The sequence below is a fragment of the Macrotis lagotis genome, chromosome 8 (assembly GCF_037893015.1).
Source record: "Macrotis lagotis isolate mMagLag1 chromosome 8, bilby.v1.9.chrom.fasta, whole genome shotgun sequence".
In the NCBI taxonomy this organism is placed as follows: Eukaryota; Metazoa; Chordata; class Mammalia; order Peramelemorphia; family Peramelidae; genus Macrotis; species Macrotis lagotis.
In genome coordinates this window covers 167,783,101-167,809,025 of record NC_133665.1, presented here as the reverse complement: position 1 = coordinate 167,809,025, position 25,925 = coordinate 167,783,101, and the positions used below count along the sequence as shown (strand labels likewise).

Genomic DNA, 25,925 nt, shown 5'->3' with positions numbered 1-25,925 from the left:
TGTTTGAATAAATTGTGGGATGTAATTACAATGAACTACTATTCTGTTATAAGAAATGATGAACAGGATGCTCTCAGTAAAACCTGGAATGACTTACATGAGCAGATGCAATGGGAAATGTATTATATGCAAAATAACAGCAGTATTGCAGGATGATCAGCTATGAAGGACTTTCCTTTCCTCACAAATGCTGTGATCCAAGACAACTTTGAAGGATGTATAAGAAAGTATAATATCAATCCTCAGAGATAGAGTTGATGGTGTCTGAATTCAAATTGAAACATACTTTTTTTTTTTACTTTATGTTTCTTGAGGTTTTACATTTTGGGGGGGAAGAAGAAGGCTAGATTTACTTTCAGAACATGACTACAATGGTAATGTTTTACATGACCATACATTTTTAACCTATACCAAATAGCTTGCTTTCTCAAGGAGGGGGAGTGGGATGGGGAGGAGGGAGAGAATTCAGAACTCAAAGTTTAAAAAATAAATGATAACACCTATTTTTATTTGTAACTGGGAGAAAGTAAAAAAAAATAAAATGGAAAAAAGTGAAAGTAAATTCTCTCAAAACAATGGGTACCTGTTAAAAAATGGGAGAGGAAATGGATATTAACAAAATAAACCCTAAAGCACACATAATAATTTAGGTTAAAAATTCTGAAGACTACATGGTTCCATTTAAGTAAAGGTTCAGTCTCAATGCTTCCATGTAATCTAATCTCTTATTGAACATAAGTGGAATGTTTTCCTTCCTAGGAAACATAAGTCTTTTATCAATAAACAGCTAGAACAAAATAAAGAGGATAAGTAAAGTGCAATCCTTCTTAGGGACCCAAGGCTCTTCTCCTGGGTCATTTCCATAGAAATCAAACAGTAAGATGTAGCTCTTTTTTTTCCTTACAGAAAAAGCAAAATATAACAAATACAACTCAAATTCAAATGGCTGCTATGACTACCGTATCCCTTCAAATGGATAAGATATTATTATAGGAACTAAGATCCAGAGAAAAGAGAATAAGGAAAAGAAATAGGTTCTTTAGCAAGTGGGTGGGTTTATGAAGCAGTTAAACAAATTGTCCCTTGGAAATTTGTCCCAAAATCCAACACAGTCAAACTACTCAGACAATGTTGAAGAATGAGAAAAATCAGCAAGATATATGATCTGTATTTGTATATTAAATCCATTTATCCAAAAGGGTCATCAAAATGTACAGCACAATAAAAAATGAGAAGAACCTTACATACTAGAAAAAGATGAATTATACAATATATAATGGTATTAATCTATGAGTATCTTGAGGATCTATTAGTATATAAAATTAAATGACTACAAACTGAGAAAGAGAGAAATAAAGGTTTCTTAATTATAATACCTCTGTAAACAGTCGTCATGATTCATATCTGGCCATTGGACACAGATGGCTCTGGAGGAGAAAGTGAGGCTTGTGACTTAGCACAACCCCCCTCACTCAAATCCAATTCATGTGCTTGTCATGGCATGATCTCTGCTCGCACCATGGTCTTCTTCAAGAATGAAGGACAAGGGGTGGCTAGGTGGCACAGTGAATAGAGCACCAGTCCTGGAGTCAGGAGTACCTGAGTTCAAATCCCAGCCTCAGATACTTAATAATTACCTAGCTGTGTCACTTTGGGCAACCCACTTAACCCTATTGCCTAGCAAAAAAAACAAAACAAAAAAAAACTAAAAAAAATGAAGGACAAATAATTAATAATAATAATAATAATAATAATAATAACAACTATTGTTGTTATTAAACCAAAGTGACAAGAACTGGATTGTGAAAAGTAGAATATAAGTAAAATCCTAAGTAACAAGACTGACATATATATATATATATATATATATATATATATATATATATATATACATATATATATGTATATGTATATGTGTGTGTGTGTGTGTGTATATATATATATATATATATATATATATATATATATGCATATGAAATGGATTTAAAAGTGGGGGCAGGGTATGCTCTTACCAGTCTCAGTTTCTCCTCCAGCGTCATATAGATCCAGTGACCAGATATGAATCAGGATGACTGGAGATGACTTGGTATGTGAGGCAATCAGGGTTAAATGACTTATCCACAGCCACAAAGTTAGCAAGTGTCAAGTGTCTGAGACTGGATTTGAGAATTAAATATCATTTTAAAAACTGATTATTAAGCATTTACTTTCTGTGCCTATCCCTAGCCCCCACTGAAAAAGAAAAAGGCAAAACATTCATAACAAACATGTCTAGTTCAGCTAAAAGAATTCCTCTGTTGGCAGTGTCCTAAAATGTATGTCTCATGAATACTGAATCCATTTTCTTTCTGCCAGACAATGGGTCACAGATTTTGGCATTAATCCTATGGACTCTTGGTTGGTCATTGCCTTGATGAGAGTTCTTAAGGGTTTTAAAGTGGTCTTTTTGGAACAAGATGAAAAGCTGGAATAAGACTCTAGTGAATATTTGTTCCCATCATTTAACAATATGCAGTGGTTTATCTGGGAGAAGACAGTAGAGATGATTAAATATGAACTGGAGAGAGAACTGTGAGACATCTGAATGTGGAAGCCTGGCTTCTTCCATGTACTTTGACCAGAACTGGAACAAGCCTTGAGCAAGCCTCTTAATTGTTCTTATCATGTATATCTGCTTCATAAAATAAGTTGCTAGTATGGCCCTGCCTTTTTTCCAGTGGTTATCAAGAAACACCCATGAGATGATAGGTAACGGTGTACTTTCAGAGATATAAAACAAAAATGGAAGACATTATTTGAATATTCATGTATTAGTAAGAATTATGACTCATGGGTTGCAGATGGCAAGGAGACAGTATCGTATAGTGGAATTTGGGATTGAATCTCAGCTTTGCCAATAATTATGTCTGTGACATGAGCAAGTCATATTACCCGCCTCAGTTTCCTCATTTATAAAATGAGGGAGGTGGATTAAACAGTCTTCATGGTCAATCAGTCAACATTTATTAAGCTCCTACAATTTGTAAAAGTACAAAGTGTGAAATGATCTCTATTGTAAACAGCTTATTTTCTAATAGGATCTTTTAAATTTAAATCTCTGGGGGTGGTTAGGTGGCGCAGTGGATACAGCAGCGGCCCTGGAGTCAGGAGTACCTAAGTTGAAATCCAGCCTCAGACACTTCATAATTACCTAGCTGTGTGGCCTTGGGCAAGCCACTTAACCCCATTGCATTGCAAAAACTAAAAAAATCAAAATTAAAATTAAAATTAAATCTCTGATCTATAATGCATTTTCTAATTTCTAAAAATAGGAAAACTACTTAATGCTGGAATCTATGATCTGGGGTGTGAGAAGCTTGTTAAGGGATATGGAAGATTTTTGCATAGTTGACTATATTTATTATCCATTTGAAATACTTCAATAAAAGAAATATTAGTGGGGGGAAAATCTGTTGACAGGAGAGAAAGGTGAGGAAATAGAAGGTGGGTTAGAAAAGGGAAAGAGAAGATAAATAGTACATTTGAAAATTTTAAAAGAGATAGTTGAAGGGGAATTGTCTGCTGAACAAAACCCAATGAATTCCTTTTGGAGATGAAACCCTTTTGTTATTGGGCAAGGAAAAAAAAATCAGTGACAATGACCCAATAAAAGATAAGCTGATCTCTGCAAAAAACCAGAAAGTCTGAATCAATTTTCAATCAATGAAGTTGCCAACTTTTCTGTTTATCCTTGGAGAAGTATATATCTCCTTCTGACTAAGTGAGCTCACAAGGCTTTAATAAAATTTATAGCTACTTATTTCTGGGAATCCTAGTCCTCCCTTCTATCATGTCCCAAGTCAAAAAGCAATTGTAGATAAAACATGATATATTGGTGTCTTTCCTTAAAACTACACTGAACTAGGAGTATGGTGGTGCACAGCCATAATCCCTGTAATGGGGGAGGCAGAAGTTGACCTGCAGTAAAGATAAACCTGATCGGTTGTCTCCTGCAATAAAGAGCCACCAGGTTGCCTAGGGAAGAGCAAACAGGTCCATGCTAAACAGCAATGGGATGAGGCCATGAGTGGTCACTATACTTAGAGGATGAAATGGGTAGACCTATTCTCAAAAACAAAACAAAATCCCAAAATAAATCAGAACAACAACAAAAACATCACACTAAGCCTAAAACCACTGGCTGATAAGAAACAGAACCAAGAATCTTAATTAATTCTGTGACTGTTCTAATAAACTTTTAACAATGTTTATGGCATTAACAGCTGTATTTGATATCCTGAACCAAGCTTTCTTTACTAAAAAATATTAATCTATTTTATTTCTTATGTGCATGTCATGGTAAACCACTAGTAAAATGTATTTCTTTTCATTCATGAATGGGGGACATGGGAAAAACTTAAACCTAAAAGCGTAGAGACAACCAAAGACTGGGAACATGTGTCCTATGGGAGAGGAGAACAAAAGATGCAATAGCTTCCCTAGACTCCCATTCACTTGATTGTAGTATATGTTATATGAGTTATCATCGACAATATTAGAGTTTTTGGAACTGGAAGGAACCACACAGGTCTTGAATCCACCCTCTCGCATCTTTTTCCAGATGAGAAAAACAAGGCTCAAAGCAGAGAAGTGAATTATAATAGGCATAGAGTTCTTTCTACAATATCTCTTCATTTAAATAAATTTACTCTTCACCTTCCAAGAGCAGGAAGGAACTAAGATGGGGACATTCAGGCTCAGCGGCCTTTTATTCTTTGATTGCGCTTATTTGCCAAAAAGCTACAGATTCCTTTTTTAGAAGATAACATATCTCAATCCATTGGTTCTACAGATTGGCCCAGAACTTCAGGATTTACAAGCCAGACAGGTCGAGGGACCTGTGGCAAGAAAACCCTCTGGACCCACAAAGTCACTCATGAGTTTTCCAACTTGTGTTGCTGATTCTGGATCCAAAGTTGAAATAGAGTTGTTTCGGGAATTTTTTTCACAACTGACGAAAGAAATATAAAATGAAATGATACCTGATTTAACTCTCAGCAGGGATACAGTTTCGACTTCACAAGTTTTCTACTCATTACATAGAAATGAAACCCAAATACAGATGGCCTTATGAATGCATTGGCAAAATATATTTTCCACTGTTTCGAAAAGGCTGAAATAATTTTTACCCAATTCCTAAATCAAAGGCTTTGCTAAGCTTAAAATCAAGCAGTTTAGCTTAGAGTCAAGTCCAATAAATCAGGAAGGACTCAATGGAAAGCATTTCAGGATGTAACCTTGGCAACGCCCAAAATGCTGCAACTGAATTTCAGTTCCTTTGCCTCATTCCTAGTTTCTTAAATTGGAATCTAAGGAGAAGAAAAATGAAACAGAAAAGAAGCAAGATTCCGTCACTGCTTAATTCTATAACACTGTGGTCATCTTGAAGAAATCTGTGAATTTTCCTGAGCCTTCGTTTCTTCATCTGTAAATTGGGAGGTAATCATCATCATTGTCACTAGTCAATAAACATTTGTACTAGCACTGGGGATGATAGGAGAGGCAAAGGACAATCCCGTCTTGACATGAGTCCCATCTCTCACATATGTGATATATCTCGACAAATTGCTTAATTTTTCAATGTTCCTGTTCTTTTTAAGACTATAAAGAGCAGAATGGCTGTGGGTGATGTGCACTGGTGGAGGGTGTTTCCTTACCAGGGAGGCCCCCTACCCAGATAAAAATCCAATTACAAATAAAAAAATAACAATAATAAGGCGTTGTGATGGTGGCTTCATATTTTAACTAGAAAATGAGTTTTGCTTCTTCAAAAATCTAATTAGAATCCTGATTCTCTCACTTATAGTTTTGTGGCCTGGAGTAATCATTTCATCTTCCTAGGAGGCTCATCTATAAAATTAGGGGATTGAGGAAATGGCCTCTGAAGTCCCTGCATCCCAAAGAAATCTAGGGATGCATCCTTGAAAGGATACATTATTTTCAGGCAAGCACAAAAGACAGCCTGTAGCGTAGTGAGGAAGACCCCTTGATGAGAAGACAGATGCCACACTTCTACCACTACCTACCTGGCTGTAGGGCCTTGAATGAATGATCTCACCAGTATGCCAACTTCTTCAGCTATATACATGGGATGAAAATACCAGTCTTAAATAGCTGCCAAGGTAGCTAAGAGAGGTTATGGATTCAAAAACATATTGAGGAATGTACAGACCCATAAAAATGGCAGACACAAGTGGAATTTAAATGAAGACACTTAAAACTTTCAACAATACATCACATCATCACATCAACTTCTCTTTCAATCTAAGGCAGTTTTGCCATTCCTGGGAATAAGTCTAAACTCAGCTACAACATCCTCAGCAATGTGGTTTAAAAACTGATCATTGGCTCATAAATCTAGTGGATTAGGCAGTCCAGGCATAGCACCATTAAGTGACTTGCCCTTGGTCCCATACCTGGTAGGGAAGTAAGAACAAGGATTGGAAAACAGATCTTTCTGAATGTCAATGCCCCTTTCACCATATTTATTGTCTCTGAGGATTCTGATTTTTGATCATTTCCCTCTCTCCTACAAACTCAACACAACCACTCAGTGTCTTCAGTGTTAAAATTCAGATGAACTTTAACTTCTGATCATTTGGGGGCTGCTAGAAGATCCATGAAGTTCACAAGTCAACTGTCTCTGGCTTAGATTCAATTTGCCTTCCAGTCCCTCTCTCCACCTTACTGGGCATCCTTGTCAAGCTTGTCCTTATACTTGGGAACCACCATGTGCTGAACTCAGACATTCAGGTATCTCAAGGTGATCAATTTTCAGTATATCCTCAATTGTGACAACAGAAACAGGGAATTAATCAGAAGTCTGGGTGAGAACAAAGCCCTTCCTGGAAAACCCATCAGCATTCTCTCATTGGAGAGAAAAGACTTTTAGCATCTTACTTATTTGTGAAAATTTTCTGAAGTTCCAAGATGATTATAATGGACTGGAGCACCCATCCACCTGTAAAATTTGATAATTTGGGGATTCTCACTTTACAGACAAATGGCTCTATTTTCCAATTACTTGCCTATGAGCTAAGAGCAAGTTTGATTAACTACCCAACGACCTGGATGGTTAACTCTCTCACGTAACCTGTTCTACTGTATTCGAAGGTAGAATAAAAAGCATGCTACTCACTTCATGGCTCAATTCAATTTCTAAAAAAAGAATATTTTTTTTCAGAGCAACGAAAGAAAAAAACATTCACTTTTATATAATTTTTCATAATAATTTCAATCATCTTTAAAGTAGGATAATCTGAGACCTCTGAGTGCTATTTGAACTATTTTGTAAACATGACTTCCTAATAAATAAACTACAGTCAACTTACAATTCACCTTCTTGCTTTGACATGTGAATAATAATATTTTGAAGGCAAAATCCCACACCTCAATTAGCAGACTCATAAAAGGTTGGAAAATCATGATCACAGAATAAAAGATTTTGAAATAGAAGAAACCTAAAAATTCATTGAGTCTAACCTTTCAATGACGAGAAAAGAAGCAGGATTCGAACTCTGATTGTTTGAACTCCAGGTTCAGTACCCTATTCAAGACGGAATTCAATCCAATTAAAAACATTTGCATTCCTCCACCTATATTGAGAATGCAATTAAATTCTTTTCTTAGACACCTATATGATATTTAGCTTTGCAAAGCACTTTGCAAAAGTCATCCCACTGGATCTTCACAGCAAACTTGTATTTTTATCTTTATTTGACAAATGAGGAAACTGAGGCCATAAGATGGTCAGTGACCTGCCCCGGGTCACATAGTGAATGTCTGAGCCAGGACTTAAATTCAGGTCCTCCTGATTTCTACCTATCTACTGGTTCACTTAGCTGCCAGCATTCTAGGCGCAAGAAAAAAGAATGACTATAACATAAAACTATGAATATAACATATAACCAATATAACATATAACTAATGAATATAACATACAACTATGTTAAATAATAGGATAAAAAAAGGAGTCATAACCTCTCCTTTACTTCTTTTTTATTATCTGTCTTAATCCACAAGCAACACTCTTTCTACAACACCACATTGCCTCTATTTTAAGTACACTTCACTCTAAATCAATTCTGTCAATTCCAACTTCCCCGACTGCCAAAATCTCAATGATCTGTCCATCATTTGGAATGTCCTTCACTTTGAACCTGTTTTCTAGACCCTTGTGCTATTCACAATAATATTCCTTTTTCTTCATGGAGACAACAGCTACTTCTCCAAATACTAATGCATCAAAACTGTACATTCTGATCCTTTTTGGGCAGCATCTCTCCTACAGAGGCAGAACAATGTAAAATACTGATGAATATCTAAAACATTAATTTCACTTCTTATCATTCAACCTTGCCCTGTAAGGCCAAAAAGGCATCATTGAGTACTTACAAGGCACAGCATGGCGGTAAAGGTTATCTCTTATGACCTGTTGCAGTTCATGATCAGGTGATCCTTTCTGAAAACGTTGATTGAGATAATGTCTCAGATCCTTGTTTAGTCGACTTCCTGTAGGGAAACCAACACAGACCAAAAAAGAGTTATAAAATCGGAAATTCCATTTCTCTTAGATCACTGAACATAAGGAGTCCAGGCACCATTCATTATGACACAAATCAGTCATAAACTTCTTCTTTAAGAAAGGGGGCAAGAACTGAGGCAGTATAGCACAAGCCCACCCAGTTTGATCTGAGGAGCAACCATGACTTAGCATGAAATTAAAGGCTTACAATAATCAAGAATTCAAGTGAATCTGTGAAACAGAAACAATACAGTTGGTGTCCAGAGGAAATATCACTTTAAAAAAATAATAATTATTCAAATCTACCCATCATGAACATCATGCCATTAGCCTTGACTATGTAGCTTCCACCCTATCCTACCCTCTTGAAAGGCACCAGATTGGAAAGTGAAAAAGATCTGCCAGCACTATAAGGAGGCCAGCAATAGGGAGGAATGGAAGGGGATGTAAAGCTGTTTACTGAAGGATAAAATGGTGGGTTGGGTTAGAATTGACTCTAGCAGTAGGTAAATGGCGAACATACTTTTTAGAGGGAATGTGCTAGAGGAAGCAGTATATTATGGTTTCCATAGGGATTGAAAGTCTTTGCAGTCTCCATGGAGGATGTGGACTGTTTGTGGTCTACCAGGAGATTAAGAGCTATTTGAGATTTCTATGGAGGCTAGAATTCATTCTTGGTTAAGCTTTACTTCTCTGCAGGGTTCTACTGGGTAAGAATGAAACCCAGGCCTGAATCCAACACACACTAGAACTTGAGAGACCAGACCTCCATCCAATTCCAATGAATTTCAATTAAAAAAATATTTATTAATAATTAATAGAGCTAGGAGGCACAGCAGATAGAATATCAGATCTGGAGTCAGGAAGACCTGATTTCAAATCTGGTCTCAGACTAGTTCTATTGTGACCCTGAATCTTAACCCTGTTTTAATCAGCTTTAAATAAAATAAATAAATAAATAAAATAAAAATAAAGTGAGTTGGAGAAGCAAAATGATTCCAGTTCTTCTGCCAAGCAAACCCCACATAGGGCTATGAAAAATCAGACCACTGAATAACTGGAAAATATGACAGGCACTTTGCTAAGGAATAATGATAAAATTAAGAGAAAGAGATAATCCCTTGCCTTCAAAGAACTTACAATTTAATGGAGAAAGACAACCCACACTGGAAGTTAAAGGGGGTGGGGACATGATAATTTGTTGAAAAGAAGCTGATGAGAAATAGAGCGATCTGGGAGGTTGTGAGCCCTCTCTAATGGAAGGCTTTGGGAGAAGTTCAATGCTCTACACTCCCAGTCACCAATCAGAAGGGAAAGAAAACTAAAGAGTATTGTATATCACAACCTGGGGAAGTTTGCAGGAAGATGAGATCAACTGGCCTTAAAGAGAGTAGTGGTGGAATATGTTGTTCTCAAGACAAGTTGCTGATGGAAAAGGGCATTATATGGGCTAAGTCTTCTACAAAAGGAAGGCTTTGGGAAAAGCTCCACCCTCTAGTCCTCCTTGGATGAGTTAATCAACTTAGTTTTGGATTGTAGTTGAGTGTCCTACTGGTGAGAAAGTGAGGGTCAATTCATTTAAACCATTCTAATACTCAGCTCCAAACAATGTTGTACATCCATTCATAGCAGACAACCTGCCACCTGTTTTGGTACAAAATACTTACCCCAACTTCTGCCTTTTGTCCTATTTGCTTCAGATAGGTTCTGTGATTTCACTGGCATTGAGAACTCCAAAGTAATTAAATTCTATCTACCAACCCACACTGTGCTACCAAGCTGAAAAGTTGTCATCCCCCAGGAAAAAGTCATAGGCAGGACTCAAACTCAGGGTCTTCCTGAGATCAGCCATGCCATGCTATCTTTCAATGGATCCAATGAATAAGATGATAATCACATTTATTGAGAATACAGACTTTTCTTTCGTCATCAACAGGCCTGCTCCAGGTCATGTTATCTCTTTTCAGACTATCACCTCCATATCTTTTCCCAAAAGTAACTAGACTCTTCTCATTGACTGTTTTTACCTTATTTTGATAGGACTCCAAGCCACTTTTATTTGTTTGTTTGGTTATATATTTTTAATTTTATGAGTCTTTTTCAAAATTACTATATGCCTAATTACTACCAATAGGTCCATCACTCCCATCCTTTTTGCTCTTCAAGATATATTGGTATACCACAAAACATAAGCTCTTGAGAGAAGTCATTATCTTAAATGCTTGTATTTTTGTTCCAAGCACTTAGTTCATGTTCTAAGCTATAGCAAAACTTAAATATCTATCTACCAATCTACATCTCTATCCATCCATTGAAGTATGATACTTCAAATCAAGATTGCCAGTGCTTCTGGAAATGGCAAACTGATCTATTCCAATGACTTCACATACCATTATCATGACAGTTCAGATGAGAACTTCTTTCCCAGGCCAACACTTCTGTGGCATATGCTGTCTTTCATTATCAGAATGCAAAATCCTTGAAACTGCAGACTTTCTCACTTGAGAATTATATCCACAGCTTAATAAGTGCTTTTTCCATTCCCTCATTTCTATTTACAAAGCATTTTACAGTTTACAATGCACATTGCATTCATTGCTCCATTTGTTCTACAAACTTCTGAAATAGGTAGCAAAAATATTCTAATTCCAACTTTATTGACAGAGCTTAAGTTGCAGTCTAAGATCAGTCTAAGATCAGCCAGCAGTCAGACCAGGACTCAAACTCAGGTCTCCCAGGTCAATAGAGATCTGATTTCATTTCTACTGAGCTATTTAACAAGCATATTACATTGCCAAAGTGAGGGTGACAACAGGCAAGGGAGGAAATTCAGAAATTCATTCTCTGGATTCATTTTACAGAGAAGGAAATTGAGGAATAGAAAAATTAACTTGCCCAAAATCACATAGTCCAAAACTGGCATGTGTATGTATATATATATATATATATATATATATATATATATATATATATATAGATATATAGATATATAGATATATAGATATATAGATATATAGATATAGATATATAGATATAGATATAGATAGATATAGATATAGATAGATAGATATAGATATAGATAGATAGATAGATATAGATATAGATATATTTAAAGTTTAACACAGTCTATAAAACACTGTATTAATACTTATTTATCTAAATTCCCTGTTGCTTCCTTCTCTTTCTCCTGTTTTCAATATTTGAGGACTGTAAGTTCCTTTATCTTCTTCAAAGAAAAAAGGTCATATTTGGGAAAGCTAAGAATAAATCAAAGGGGTGGGGGAGGGGAGAATGTGTATATTTTATCTATTTTTTAAATAAATCAGATTATCAAAGGATCATAGATCTGGAGTTAAAATGAGTCACTTTAGCCCAAACATCACATAGGTGAGGAAAATGTTATAGGGATACGGATCAGCTAGCTAATCCAATCCTTTCCTTTTATAACTGACTAATGAGGGATAGGCATCATCCAAGGTCAAAACAGAGGTAGGGTTTGAAACTAGGACCTCTGTCTCCAAAGTCAGCACTCTGTCTCCCACTGTCATCTTGTCCAGGGACACATAGCTCTCAAATGTGAGGTGGGGTGGGGGGAGAGATTTGAACCAAGGTCCTTGACTTCTCAGAAAATCTTAAACCTAACTGGGGTGCTAAGAGGGTCAAAAACACTGAATTCTGAGAAGAGAGGGGTCAGCTTGGGCACTTTGGGGTAGACCTTTCACAGAGGGAATATCTACCCTACTAGAAACAGAGACCCAAAGAAATCATAGAGGAAGCAGTGGTCAAAGTCTTTTATAATCTTAAGAGATGTCTACCTACTCTAGGAAGGTTTGATTCTATTTGCCTATGGATATTCAAATGGAAGAGTCATCCTGCAAAGAGGGAAATGAAGAAGGGGACAGAATGGACATCTTGCCTCAAATGCTTCCTATTTAGAAGATTGTGTGTAAACCATATCATCAGTAAAATAAGGAGGTTGGACAAGACGGCTTCTGTGGTCTCTGGGAGCTCAAGATATATGATTCTAGTGATTCACGTGTTGTTTTTCTCTATTAGACAATGAACTTCTTGGGGGGACCAGATGTTTTTACCATCCTTTGTATTCTCAGTGCTCAGCATAGTACCCAGCACACAGTGAGTACTCAAATGATTGTTGAATTGATCTGGCTTGATCAAAAGATATATGCTTAAAGCAACTTTTGGGGATTTCAGTTTCCTCATCTGCAAAATGGGACTTTAAATTCCTCATTTATATGGATGGATGGAGGGAGGATTAAATGTCCTTTGACATTTAATTCTAAATTTAGGAGACTTCTCTGCATACATCTATGATCCTACAGTGGGGTTTACCTGTAACCTCTCTAAGTCTTCATTTCTTTAGCTGTTAAATGGACACAAGAACAGCCTCTATTTTGTAGAGATGACCAGAGGACAGAACAAGATAAATGTATATAAATGTATATATATAAAGTACTTTTCAAGCTTTACAATGCTATGTAAAGATGAAGCATTCACCAAAAGCTATCCAATTGTGGCGGCTAGGTGGCACAGTGGATAGAGCACTGGCCCTGGAGTCAGGGGGACCTGAGTTCAAATCCAGTCTCAGACACTTAATAATTACATAGTTGTGTAGCCTTGGGCAAGCCACGTAACCCCATTGCCTTGCAAAAACCTAAAAAAAAAAAAATCAAAAACAAAAACTATCCAGTCAAACCTGGCTATTTGACCATTAGAACAATAGCACTCACCTTTACTTAGAGAGTAGTCTAGACATTGAAACTTTCCCTAGTGCCACACAGCAGAGTCAAACATATAAAAGGCACTCCAAAAATATCAGTTGATTGCAATAGTGCCTATGGAATCAAAGTATATACAATCAGCTGCATGTTAGATTTCAATGTCAGGAAATCAAAGAAATTACTGCCAATTCAGTTGCCCTATATACCTCAAGAGATTCTGGGAACATATAATCTACAGGTTCAGATCCACCAGATATCCACAGAGAAGGGTACAGAAAGTAAAAAAGAGAATTGGGCCAACTCTGATCAAGCTTTCAAAGAAAGATAAAGGATGGAGAAACATGGTCTACAGTGGATGATTATAAAATTCCAAACCCCCTCTACACCACTAACATGGCAAAGGGCAGAGTTAACGCTGCTGCTGCCTGCTAACATTTACTCTATACTCCATGATATTTGTGAAAAAAAAATCCCAACCTTCACATTCTGTGGAGTATCATCACTTTGGGCATCTGATCTAAAATTAATTGCCAATTATTCAGAGGACACTTCTATCAATCTTCTCCTTATTATCAAGAGCAGTGATCCAATAAGATATTAAATCACAAGAGTGATGGTTTGTCACAAAAATATATCTTCTTCTTCCTTTTCTTAGAAATCTAAGATTCCTGTGTTAATGGTCAGGGGAACTCACAGCAGGAAATTAGGAACCTGGAATGTGGTCCAGAAAGACTCCAGGTTGTCTTTCAAGGCAATTTTGCATTTGGAAATGAAAGATAGAATTGAGGAAGCACAGTACATAGGAAGGATTTGAAGCCAAAAGTTCAGAATGATTAGACCAGGGCCACATCTTAACAAGAGATATAGGATTTGATCCAAGGGCTCAGACCCATCTTGGATATGTTGTAATTGAACATTGAATGCCATTATGGAAAATGGGCCACATGTATGAAAATTGATAAAGCTCAGAAATTCATCAGTGGAGAGAGGACCAAGGCTAAGTCAAGCAAGTGATCTTAAAAATATTTTAAATATCCCAGTAATAAGTCAATTTGCACTAATGCTTGTTCATATTTAATTATTGTCAGTCTAAAGATTGGGTTCAAATCCCCATCTCTCTTGTTACTAACTATGGGTAAGCTACTCTGGACTTTAAATTCCTCATTTACAAACTGATGGAGGTGGGGTTAAATGACCTTTGAGTGATCTTTCAATTCTAAATGTAGGATTCTCTTATTTGATTCTTAGTAGGGAGGGGATATGACCTTGGATACACATTTCTGAACCTTAGTCTCCTCTTTTTGAACCAAAATACAACTAATTTCTTTCTTTTTAAAAAAATTATTTATTTTCATCCATTTGTATATGCAGATTTCCAAGTTAAAAAAGTTACCACCACCTTCCCTTCCCACCCCCCTCCCCTCAGCAGTGAATAGTCAGGTTAGCATTTTACAAACATGTTTTATTAAACATATACAGAAATTAGTCATTTTGGGCATGAAGATAATTAGTAAATTTTGGCACGAGGAACCAACTTCTTTCAATCTCTAAAACTGACCATACTTGTAGTTTGTATAGAGTATTTGGGTGGCTTGCCTGCCACACCTAAAGGGATAGAGTGGGAAATCTCATTACCACTAGAGTTTCCTTTTCAAGTTGTCACCTATGAGGGACCACTTCTCTAATGATCTGTAAAGTCACCACATATTCAGTGATTTTTGCTTCAGTACACACTTTCTCTCGAGAACATTTGTAGTTTTAGAAAATGCTAAATTTATTAAGGTTAAAGAAATGGGCTCATCTGATAGTAGCAATATTAAAGGAGGGAGATTTGTGTCACGTCAGCAACTCAAATTTATAGAAAACGTGAGCTGCATTGGGCTTCGAGGTTGATGCTGAGAACAGTAAATCAGTATACAAATTAACTAGTTATATATTCACTCAGAAACTGGTGGGAACTTAATGTATTTAAATCTACCTTGTCTGAATTTTCTTAATAAAAACAACCAGTTTCCACAGCATGAAACTCGGCACTATGGGAGAATTCCTATTCTACTCAGTTCCCAGGGAGCCAAAGGGGAGGCATTTGTATTAGACTCTTGGAGCTCACACTAATGAGCTTTGGATAGTGACATTGAATCACTCACCAAGAAAAAAAGTTTCTAGTCTGCTTATATATTTGGTTTGTTTATATTTTTGGTTCTTGTCTTGCCATTGATAGAAGATGATATGCTGGTAGCGTGGAGGCTGGGAATAATTAAATCTGCAGAAACACTGGTGGAGATTGATCCATTACAGGATTATTTCAGTGATTACTTGCTTGACATAGCTTTGGTTCTCTATCTATTGGCGTATTTCTGAGCTGTGTCAATTTTCAAGTACGGAAAGATGCATGTGGCACATTTTCCACGATGGCGTTCATTTTTTAGTGACAGCATAACTAAAATGGGGCAGAGTTCTTGGGTCAAATCGATATATCTCTCTCCACCCACCAGTTCTTTATGCTGAAGGACTACAAGAAAGTTCTGCAATAGTTGCCTATTATCTAAAAGGCTAATAAGTTAACAAAGTGGAAAGTCGGGCATGTCCATGGTTATGAGTGTGGCAACAAGTTGTGTATTCTGCTGCTTAAGAAGGTTCATTTTGCATGTTGACTTAATGACCTAGAGTTGAGGAGACCTGATTTCAAGTTCTGTCTCTGATACATATCTCCTTTTGTGACTAGGTAGAAGCACCCTTTACCCTCACCCTTTACACACTGCACCCTCCAACTCCAAGTACCCTCCTTTTGATATTAATATTTTGCTGCTCCACTCTTCATTTTGTATTTATCAAGAGATGTGTGTATCTCATTTCCCATGACAGCAAGCCTTGAGGGCAAGCAATGTTTCACTATGGTCTTTGGACTCCAAGACCTAACACAGTAGCTGAAATGAGGTATAGGCTTTTAAAAAAAGTTTATCACTGCTTTCACATACATAAGGGTGAGTCATCCAATTTCTCTAAACCTTGGTTTCCTCATCTGTAAAATGAGGATAATAATAGTCATACTACCTAACTTAAAAAAATTTGCAGAGAGAAACAAGCTTTGAGAGCAGTAAAGCATTTTAGAAATATCTAATTTTTATGAGCTACCAGTGTAGCAAATTCTCAACTTTAGTCCCGTCTTCTCTACTCATAGAATTAAGATTAAAGTCACACACATATTTTTAAGATGTCAAAAGTGAGGGATGGGGAAAAGAAGGCAGATTTAAGTTACATTTAGAACAAAATGCTATATCTTCATCTCTAAGAAAGTAGTTAATAACCTATGATTTCAAATGTACCTTTCTTGTGGACACAAGCCTAGGGATTTTAGCATTTTTCTCTTGGGCTACATGACATTTGCTTTGTTTAATAATAATCTGTTTTTATGCAAATGCAATCTGCAACCCAACTGGCATTCTACAACTTTGGACATTCAGAGTAATTAATGCAACTGTTTCTCGTCCTCCTCCCCAGTTTGCTCTCTCAGCCTGGCATTGATCATCAAGGTAACAAACTGAATTCTAATTTATTCTATAGTAGGAGGATGCAGACAAAATTTTGTAGCCTCAGAATGACATTGGGAAAATTTCACAAAACAACCTTATCAGACAGCTTCTGCATAAGCAAAAGACTATACAGAACCAGGAATACTGACAGCAAATCAACGAGCATTTCACTGAGCCAGAATAAGGAGTGATAACAAATGGACAAGTTGAATGCTCAATTGGTACCCATGAAATGTTAAAAGACTTAAAAAATAGGCTCTACCATTTTGTGTGGGAGGATCATAATCAAGGATCATGTAAGGCAAGAAGGTAGAGAAGAATTTATATAGGTTCACTTACATCAGTGTCAAAAATTCGTATTTAACTATTACTTCATTAATAAGCATCATCCCCTTTGTACCCTATCCTATGTGACTCTCATTGATTTTCTACTATAAGTAAAAGCTCCATGAAGGGAGGTTACAACCAACCTCAAAGGTTGCTTCCTTCAGTTATCTTGACCTTGTACTGATACTTGGAGAGCATCCAGTCAATCCATCAATTTATTTTTCTTCTTAATCACTGATTATACAATTCTAGTTATATTCATTTACCTCTTTTTTTTTTGGTGGTGGTTTTTGCAAGGCAATGGGGTTAAGTGACTTGCCCAAGGTCAGACAGCTAGGTAATGATTAAGTGTCTGAGGCCAGTTTGAACTCAAGTTGTCCTGACTCCAGTACTGGTGCTCTATCCACTGTGCCACCTAGCTGCCCCTCATTTACCCCTCATAAGAGAGGTCTCTTATGACCTCCTTTCTATTTCTTCATTGGTGATCATTGCTGCTCATACCCTGTGAGGACAGACCTGATGCCCTTTGGGTGACCATCAGCTGCAACACTTTGGATACATTGATCTATTCCATGAATCAAGAACTTCACTAGGACCCTGTAGTTGGTAAGTCACTAGCATCCTACAATGAAGTATTATAAACATATTCAATGAATTAAGTGGAATTAAATAGACAAAGACCCGTCTTCCTTTCCAGGAAAAGCACTTACCACATCAACATTTACTAAGATTTCCCTTCAAGATATGCATGGCAATTAAAAAGTAAATCAAAATTGAACAACAATTCTTGCCCACAAGTAGCTTTGATAGGGAAGTGGATATTCACATTTAAATATGTCTAAGAGCAGGAAGGGTCACTGAAGACTCAAATTTAAAACATAAATACTGTAGTCAAGAGACTTGAATGGTCTGAGAGGCCTCTCAGGCAGCAGCAAAATACAGGAACCCCCTTTGCTTTCTGGAACCTTGCCATTCCTTCTGAAAGTGGGAGACAGGTAAACCCCACACTTACAAAATGATGCAAGACTGTTTAACAGGCCTTTAATGAAGACACTATCATCAAATCTCAGTTCAGAAAGAAGGAAATATTGAAGAGGCAAATTTTTAGAGAGGAGAGCACAATTTTCTCTCTTTAGGGACTTGAATATTTGTGAAGGAAACTGAAGGAAAAAATTCATTTAGTAAATTAAAAAACGAGGGAGAAAATACAGCAAGGAACTGGACAAGGGTGATCAATGTGGTATACACCCCAACTTCCACGAAAGAAACAATAATCTGGCATGCCATGGAAATTACTCTCTCTACTCCTTATGTGCATATATAGAATTTATGCTTTTTTCTTATTTAATGTTGCTGTTGTTATGTTTGGCAGTTTTCAGTCATATTGAACACTATAAACACTTGGAGTTTCTTTGGCAAAGTTACTGGGAGTGGCATGCAATTTCCTTCTCTAACTCATTTTAAAGATGAGAACACTGAGGTAGATAGGATCAAGTGACTTGTCCCAGATCATACAGTTAAACTGTATCTGAAACATGATTTGAACTCGGGTCTTCCTTGTCAAGTGATCTATCCACTGCATCACTTAGTTGCCCTAATACTAAATAGGGGGTTCAGAAATTATTTCTGAACTATTTGGAAGAATAAGAAAGGTCATGTAAATGAAAGTGTGTTACAAATTTTATTAAAGGGGCACCAGAATAGGTTGGCAATGCCTGCTGTTGTGGGAGGAGAGGACAGAATTAATACCAGGGAGAATGGTTTGAATTATTCCTTTTGTCATTTAATAGTTGTATGGCCCTGGGCAAGTAATAAAACTTTTCTGAACCTCAGTTTCCTATGGCAGCTAGGTCAAGAACTATTGAAAGGCTCAAAGGAAATCATCATCATCACAATTACTATCTTTATTATATCATGTTCTTAACTGAAATAAATTCTTTTATCATAGCCCCATTAAAAATCATATAGCAGATATGCATCGTTGGGTTACAGTTAGTGATATTGGTAGGACTGTCAAATCGGGTAATACAATATGAATGCATTGAGCTAAGATTACTTGTCAAGGTTCATACTATCACAAAAAAAAAATCAACTAACTTCAATCCAATCCAAAAGGCATTTTTTAAAAGTTCCTATGTGCAAAGCACTGTGCCAGACCCTGAGAATGTAAAGGGAAAAAAAAATGAAGAAGGCTCATTTGAAAGAAGTTTACACTGTAGGGATGGGAAAAGTCTTCTACATGAATAAGTAAAATACAATACACATAATGAAAATGATGAAATTATTTCTGAATTAAGAATCTGGAAGATTAAGAAAGGTCTTGTAAATGAAAGTGCATTGTAAATTTTGCCTTGTAGGGAATTATGAGTTCCATGGGTTTCCTTTGCAGAAGCAAACATTTAAATGTTGAAAGAGTTCTCCTTTTGGAAGGACATCACTGTGAAATATTCCTAATCCCAAAGGTTCCACAAGTGGTAATATTTTTCACACTCTATAATTTTGCTCCATTCCATCCTAGTCTTCCAGCTGCTAACTCAAAGTGATTATAAATAATGGGGCTATAAAAGCTACCTAATAATAAAGACACTCACTGTCCATATGCCAGCTATGACAAAGGAAAGATTGATGGAAGCCAAGCATGTCACATTGGCCAGGCTAGTTACATCACTGGTTTGGCTTACAGGTCATAGCTCAGCATTTTTCTTAAGGGTCATTTTTCTGGGGTAGAATATAGACAAGCAAGAAAATGTAAGACATCTTTTGCTTCCAAATCAGAAACAAACATAATGGTTTCTCACTCCCAAAATGTTAAGTGTCCACTAAGCAAAGGGTCAGCATGAAATCTGATTCGTTTAGACCAAATGAATATATCAGCCTTCTTCTCAGAAAGAATGCAAATAAAGTCAAGAACTAAAGTTTTTCCAAAATCACATTATCTCAATCTTCACCTAGAGATTTTTAAATATGTTACTTTAACCATTATAATTTAAAAATGATTTCATTGACATTTGGGATTACTTTTTCATTGAATGCTCATCATATCCCTTATTCTCCCTATCACGAACCTTCTGAGGGAGGGAGAGAACAGGACAGAGGAGGGGAAGAAGGAAGAGAAATAGAAAAAGGAGAGGCAGAGAGAAATCAATGAAGAAACTGAAGTTAAGATATATAGAATGTCACCCTATAAAAATATTGATTTAAAAAAAATCATCATTTCCCCATATTCCCCCTCTATTCTTTCCTTATTAAAAAAAATGGGGGGGGCACAGTTAGGTGATGTAATGGATAGAACACCGGTCCTGGAGTCAAGTCTGGTCTTAGATACTAAATACTTGCTTAACTGTGTAACCTTGGGCAACTTCAAAAAAAAAAAAAAGCAACTGAGCACACAGTGTGTGTGTGTGTGTGTGTGTGTGTGTGTGTGTGTGTGTGTGTGTGTGTAAACATGTATGTATCTGAAACCAAAACTGGTCATTATAAATGATCAGAGTTCAATCATCAATAGTGTTTTTATTTGAAAATATGCAGGAATTACAACACATTAGATTGGTCAAAGCACTGTGCCAGACCCTGAGAATGTAAAGGAAAAAAATTAAGATTTCTCACTTTAAAGTTAATATTCCAGAGAAGGGAAAATTAATTCTCATGTTTACTAGAATTTATCAGATGTGTTGCTTCTTATGGCATAATAGTAATCTTTATATTCACCTATCACAATCTGTTCCATGACTCCCCATTTAATGGATGGCAATTTGTTCCCTTGTTTTCCCCAAAGAGTGCTTTGGTTATTAATATTTTGGATTATTTGTGATAGTTTATCTTTGGCTTCTTCAGGATAGATGTCCACTAGTGATAATACTAGGTCAAAGGATATTTAACCATTTTTCTTGAATAATTCCAAATGGTTGGATCCATTGTCCTATCTTCAACCATGTCAGAGCACTTATTACTTTGTATAATATTGCATAACTGTGCTTTGATGTGCAAATGCTATTTTTCTTATGATAGAATGAAGACAATATTTTTTTAGGTTACTATAAAAAGGCACATGCTGAGAACTAGTCTAGAGTTGCTAAATAAATATTTCACACACAGCTTTCCACCATATACATTAAAAGTTCAGTGATTTTTATCTATGTGAGTCCTCCAAACCATTGCTGATGAAAACCTCTTGAGGTCTTAAATTTCATGAATAAATGTAGACCCCAAGTGTGTTACCTGACAGTAGACCCTCAGAGGTCAATTGTTTCTGAAATGATCTAGGTGTGGTTCTTGGGTACAGAAGGATAATCCATCAAAGAACTCATACTCAAAAGTCTTTGCAGGTTTATAGGGTAGCTACTAAGAGCCCAGGGTCACCTTGACATGATGCTAAGGCACCTGGAAGATGCTGGCAGAGGACTTTTTCATACACACATATGAGAGAATCTTGGGCAAGGCTGTCATGGAATGAAATAATATTGTTGTTGAAGGATGTCATATTTCAATTAGGGAATTAATAACCTCAAGGATTTTTCTCCCATCTTGCTTTCCCTAGACCCCCCCAAAGATGTTTTCCTCTCCCCAAAACTTACTAATAAGCTCTTAATTTATAAAATAAAGAGTTTAAATAATATTTGTCCCTCCTACGCTGCTCTATCCCTCATGCCTGAGAACTTAAGTTATCAAGCCTATGTCATGGCCAAATGCCTTCATTTATCCACTCCTATTTCTTTTTTTTTTTTTAGATTTTTGCAAGGCAAATGGGGTTAAGTGGCTTGCCCAAGGCCACACAGCTAGGTAATTATTAAGTGTCTGAGACCGGATTTGAACCTAGGTACTCCTGACTCCAAGGCCGGTGCTTTATCCACTATGCCACCTATCCACCCCTATCCATTCCTATTTCTAAATATAGTATAAGGAAAGGCATTTCTGTAGCTAAAAAGGTCTTAACCTGGGGATCAAATCAAAGATGTTAGATGTTCTTGAGACCCCTGACCCAGATATCCAAATGCTCTTTTCAATCTAAAAAAAAAATGCTTGTTTGGGCAAACATTTCCATACCAACACCAAGGAAAGGCAAAATACCAGTCTGGGCTGTTGGCCAGGATAACCACCCAAGCTTGATTCAGCTAAGGAAGGACCTCTAAGTGTCTTGGCAAAGTAACAGGGCAGGGTGGCTGTTATAATTAGCACTATCATATCTAACAGACTCCTGAAACAAACAAAAAAAAAAAAAAACCCAGTCTCACTCAATCTTCTGTCCTTCCCTCTCAACACTGAAAAAAGTTCAAACAATTCAAAACATTTGGATTATTTGTTCAAAGTGGGGGGGGGGGGGGGGGGAGAGATACGAAGACTTTTAAGGTTTTTTTTTTTCCATTAAATTACCACCCAGTGCATTTGCACTGTTAAATACTCCTGAAATAACATGGAGGGTTTGGAAGAAAGGCACCAAATGAGCCAGACTTTCAAAGTTGAAAGGAGGACACCAAACTTCTTACACTTCATACACGGAGTAGTTCCCCAAACACAGGCCTCTCCAACATTTGTTCAAGGGACACAGTAATATGCTACTTCTCTCCTCCAGGGCGGCCTGGACCAGTTGACATCCTTTGCAGTTTGTTTCATTTTCTGCCATATAATCCCACTTTCACAAAAAGGTTTATTGTCTTAGAAAATGAAATTAATCAAGTCTGGAAAATTTTATAGCCTCCCTTTGGATTAGAGAGACTCTGTGGGGAATGACCAAAAATAAAAAAAAAATTGAAAAACTAATGAGGATTGCTGGGAGTCAAAGCTTGGGAGTGAATACACCTTTGAATACGGCTGCAAGTTAAGGGGAGAACCATGATGGGAATTGAGAAGGCTCACAGCTTTCTGATATTATTGAACAGGGAGGTTGTTGGGGTTGGGAGGTGGGGTGGCAGAGAGGAAGGGAAAGAGTAATAATAGATAGGAGATGACTTTAGATGCTGGTTTTCCAAGTTTTTAATCTGTTGGGTGCTGCTAAGTTATTCTGAATTTAAATTTGGTGGCAAGTCAAGAGCATCAGATTGTATTATGGGTAGAATACAGACATTGGAATCAGGAAGACCCTGCTATGACACATTGGCAATGGAACAAAAGCAAGTTCCTCACCCTGTCAGTCAAGTCAACAAACATTTTCAAAATGGTGATCATGTTTTAGGAACTTACTGTGTTCTCAGACAAATGAGTTCTAGACCAATTGCTGATCTGCATTAGAGGAAGGTTATACACAAAGGGTTCCTGGTATTGATCATTACAAGGCAGACTTACTCAAAAAAAAAAGAATGATTTCAAGGGGCAGTTGGGTGGTGCAGTGGAAAGAGCACTGGTCCTGGAGTCAGGAGGATTTGAATTAAAATTCGGCCTCAGATGCTGAATAATTTCTTAGCTGTGTGACCTTGGGCATGTCAATTAACCCTGTTACCTTGTAAAAACCAAAATAATAATGATTTCTGAACCAAGCACTTCATAATTCATGGATTCAAAGGACAAACATTCATTAAGGGTATAGCAACTCTAATACTTAAATTTTAAATAGTTTTTGTCTTTAATACCTGAAGTGGAAGATGGGAGGTTAAAAAATGTCATTTAAAAAAATTTTACAATTAAAGAAATTTTAAAGAGAATCATTCTTTTTAAGGAAAAAAAAGGGTGAAAAGGAGCACAGGAGAGCAGTTTTTAAAGTCACTTAAGTTGCTATTTAAGATGAAGTCAGAATTCAGCCCCCTGGCTTATTTCAATGAGGGAAGAAAACTGAGAATACAGAGACTGAAGGACTGTGAGTGACCCATTTCTGATATCTCTCAATAACCCTGCTCTTCTGTTTGGCCTCACCAATTCTCTGAGAAAACTGTCCAGTGATTGCATTTGGATTAGGAATTTCTACTGTGAAAAGCACATTTCAAATGTATGGATAAGGTGAGCATCTAAGCTTTCAAACTCTCTATAACTGATGTGAAAGAACAAGAAAAGAAATATACCTTACTAAGATCACAGGCTCAGGATGCTTTTGGGAGAAGGAGGAAGAAAAAGGAAGATGGAGAAGAGGGGGAAAAGGAAAAGGGAAGAAGAAAGAAGGAAGAAAGAGGAGGAGGAAGAGAAGGAAAACACAGAAGAAAGAGGAAGGAAGTGGAGAAAAAAGGAAGAACAGGGCAAGAACAAAACGAACTAGAAAAAGAAGAAAAGGAAAAATAAGAACAAGAATAAGAAAAAAGTAGAATAAGAAGATGAAAAATGGAGAAGAAAAAGAAGATCTACAGACAAGAATCTGACTGAAAACTCAGTGAGGTATAAACATATCAGAAAGCTGACAGAGACCCAGCCAAGATGAAAGAGGAAAGTGAGAGAAGACACTGGGAAGAACCACAATAATGGGTCTTTGATGAACAAGGTAAAGAAGGTGTTGATGGATTCCATACACATTCTTGGACAGATTTTGAGCCTGCCATCCAAAATATGCAAAGGTCTATCAAGTACCATTGGTGAAGGAGCCCTGAGAAGTTGTCATTTTCCTTCTGAAATTCCTTGCACTCCAGATCTGACCAATTCTTTTTAACATCACCAGCTAAACAAAGTGCCCAAGTTACCCAATCTGAGAAGCCTCTTCAAAGGATGAATAAACACCTTGAGAAAACAGGCAAGTACATAAGGAAAGGTTGTGGAATGTACCTAAAAATGCCTTCAATCTCTAAAATCCTCTCATGCCATTCTAACATCAAACTGGAGAACAGAGGTGTGCATGGTTCACCAATTACAATGGGGACTTTTCATGGAATCTCTGTAATTCCCATACTAAGGAAAAAAAGAAGCAATTATTAAACACCTATTATATAATGACACTCTGCGCTTACAAATATTACCTCATTTGGTCCTCACAACAATCCTAGGAGGCAGAAGCTATTACTCTCCCCATTTTACAGATGAGAAAGTTGAGATAGATAGGGGTTAACAAACATTCCCAGGAGGAGTCTGATTCCGAATTTGAACTCAGGGGCTTTCTGATTTCAGAGCCAGAGTCCTATCCACTGAGCCACCTGGCTGCATATACAACCTAGGTAACTTCACTATCCATGGAAAAATAGATTTCAAATGAAATAATTTTATGTAAAACATTTTGGAAAACTGAGAGTCCAATATAAAGAGCAGTAATTACTACAATTATAATCTCTGAATCAATATACTATTAATATAGTAATAACACTATCAACTATTGAAAAGTATATATATATATTGATAGCAATAGTTGATAGTAATATCAATAATATAATTTGATAAATTGAAATATTGCTATATAATATCATACTGCTATTAATATTATTGATATTGACAATATCTATATATGTTACATTACGTAATATCAAACATTGAACATCATATACATGACATTGTATGGCATAGGACATAGAATGCTGGGCTAAAGTCTCATCTTTGATCCACATGGGCTGTGTGACCCTGCCTAAGTCACTTTTTACTCCTCAGTAGAGTAAGCAAACCTCAAAGATTACAAATTGCAGAAAAGATGCAAACTTGCATTGATAGAAGGAATTTCCTCACTTGGGGATACCCTATACCACTAAAATTTTAGGGTTCTGTTCTTCTTATTGGTTCCCATGGCTTAGCAAAGGGGCTGGGCCAAAGATATAGCTCAATACATGTTGGGTGAGTAATTATCTCTATAACTATAAAATATTTAGATAATTTTCATTAATACAGCATCATCATTATAACCATCACTGCAAGACAGTCCCTACTCAG

At 36.7% G+C, this 25,925-nt stretch overlaps 1 protein-coding gene across 21 annotated transcripts in view; it reads right to left on the bottom strand.

Annotated features, from left to right (window-relative positions):
- MAGI1 (membrane associated guanylate kinase, WW and PDZ domain containing 1) overlaps positions 1-25,925 on the bottom strand; it is a 682,760-nt gene that overhangs the window by 285,994 nt on the left and 370,841 nt on the right. For all 21 annotated transcript variants that reach the window (XM_074198792.1, XM_074198793.1, XM_074198809.1 and 18 more), the window contains one exon: positions 8,434-8,550. In XM_074198792.1, the coding sequence (XP_074054893.1) occupies positions 8,434-8,550 (117 nt within the window). The remainder of the gene's footprint in view (positions 1-8,433; positions 8,551-25,925) is intronic.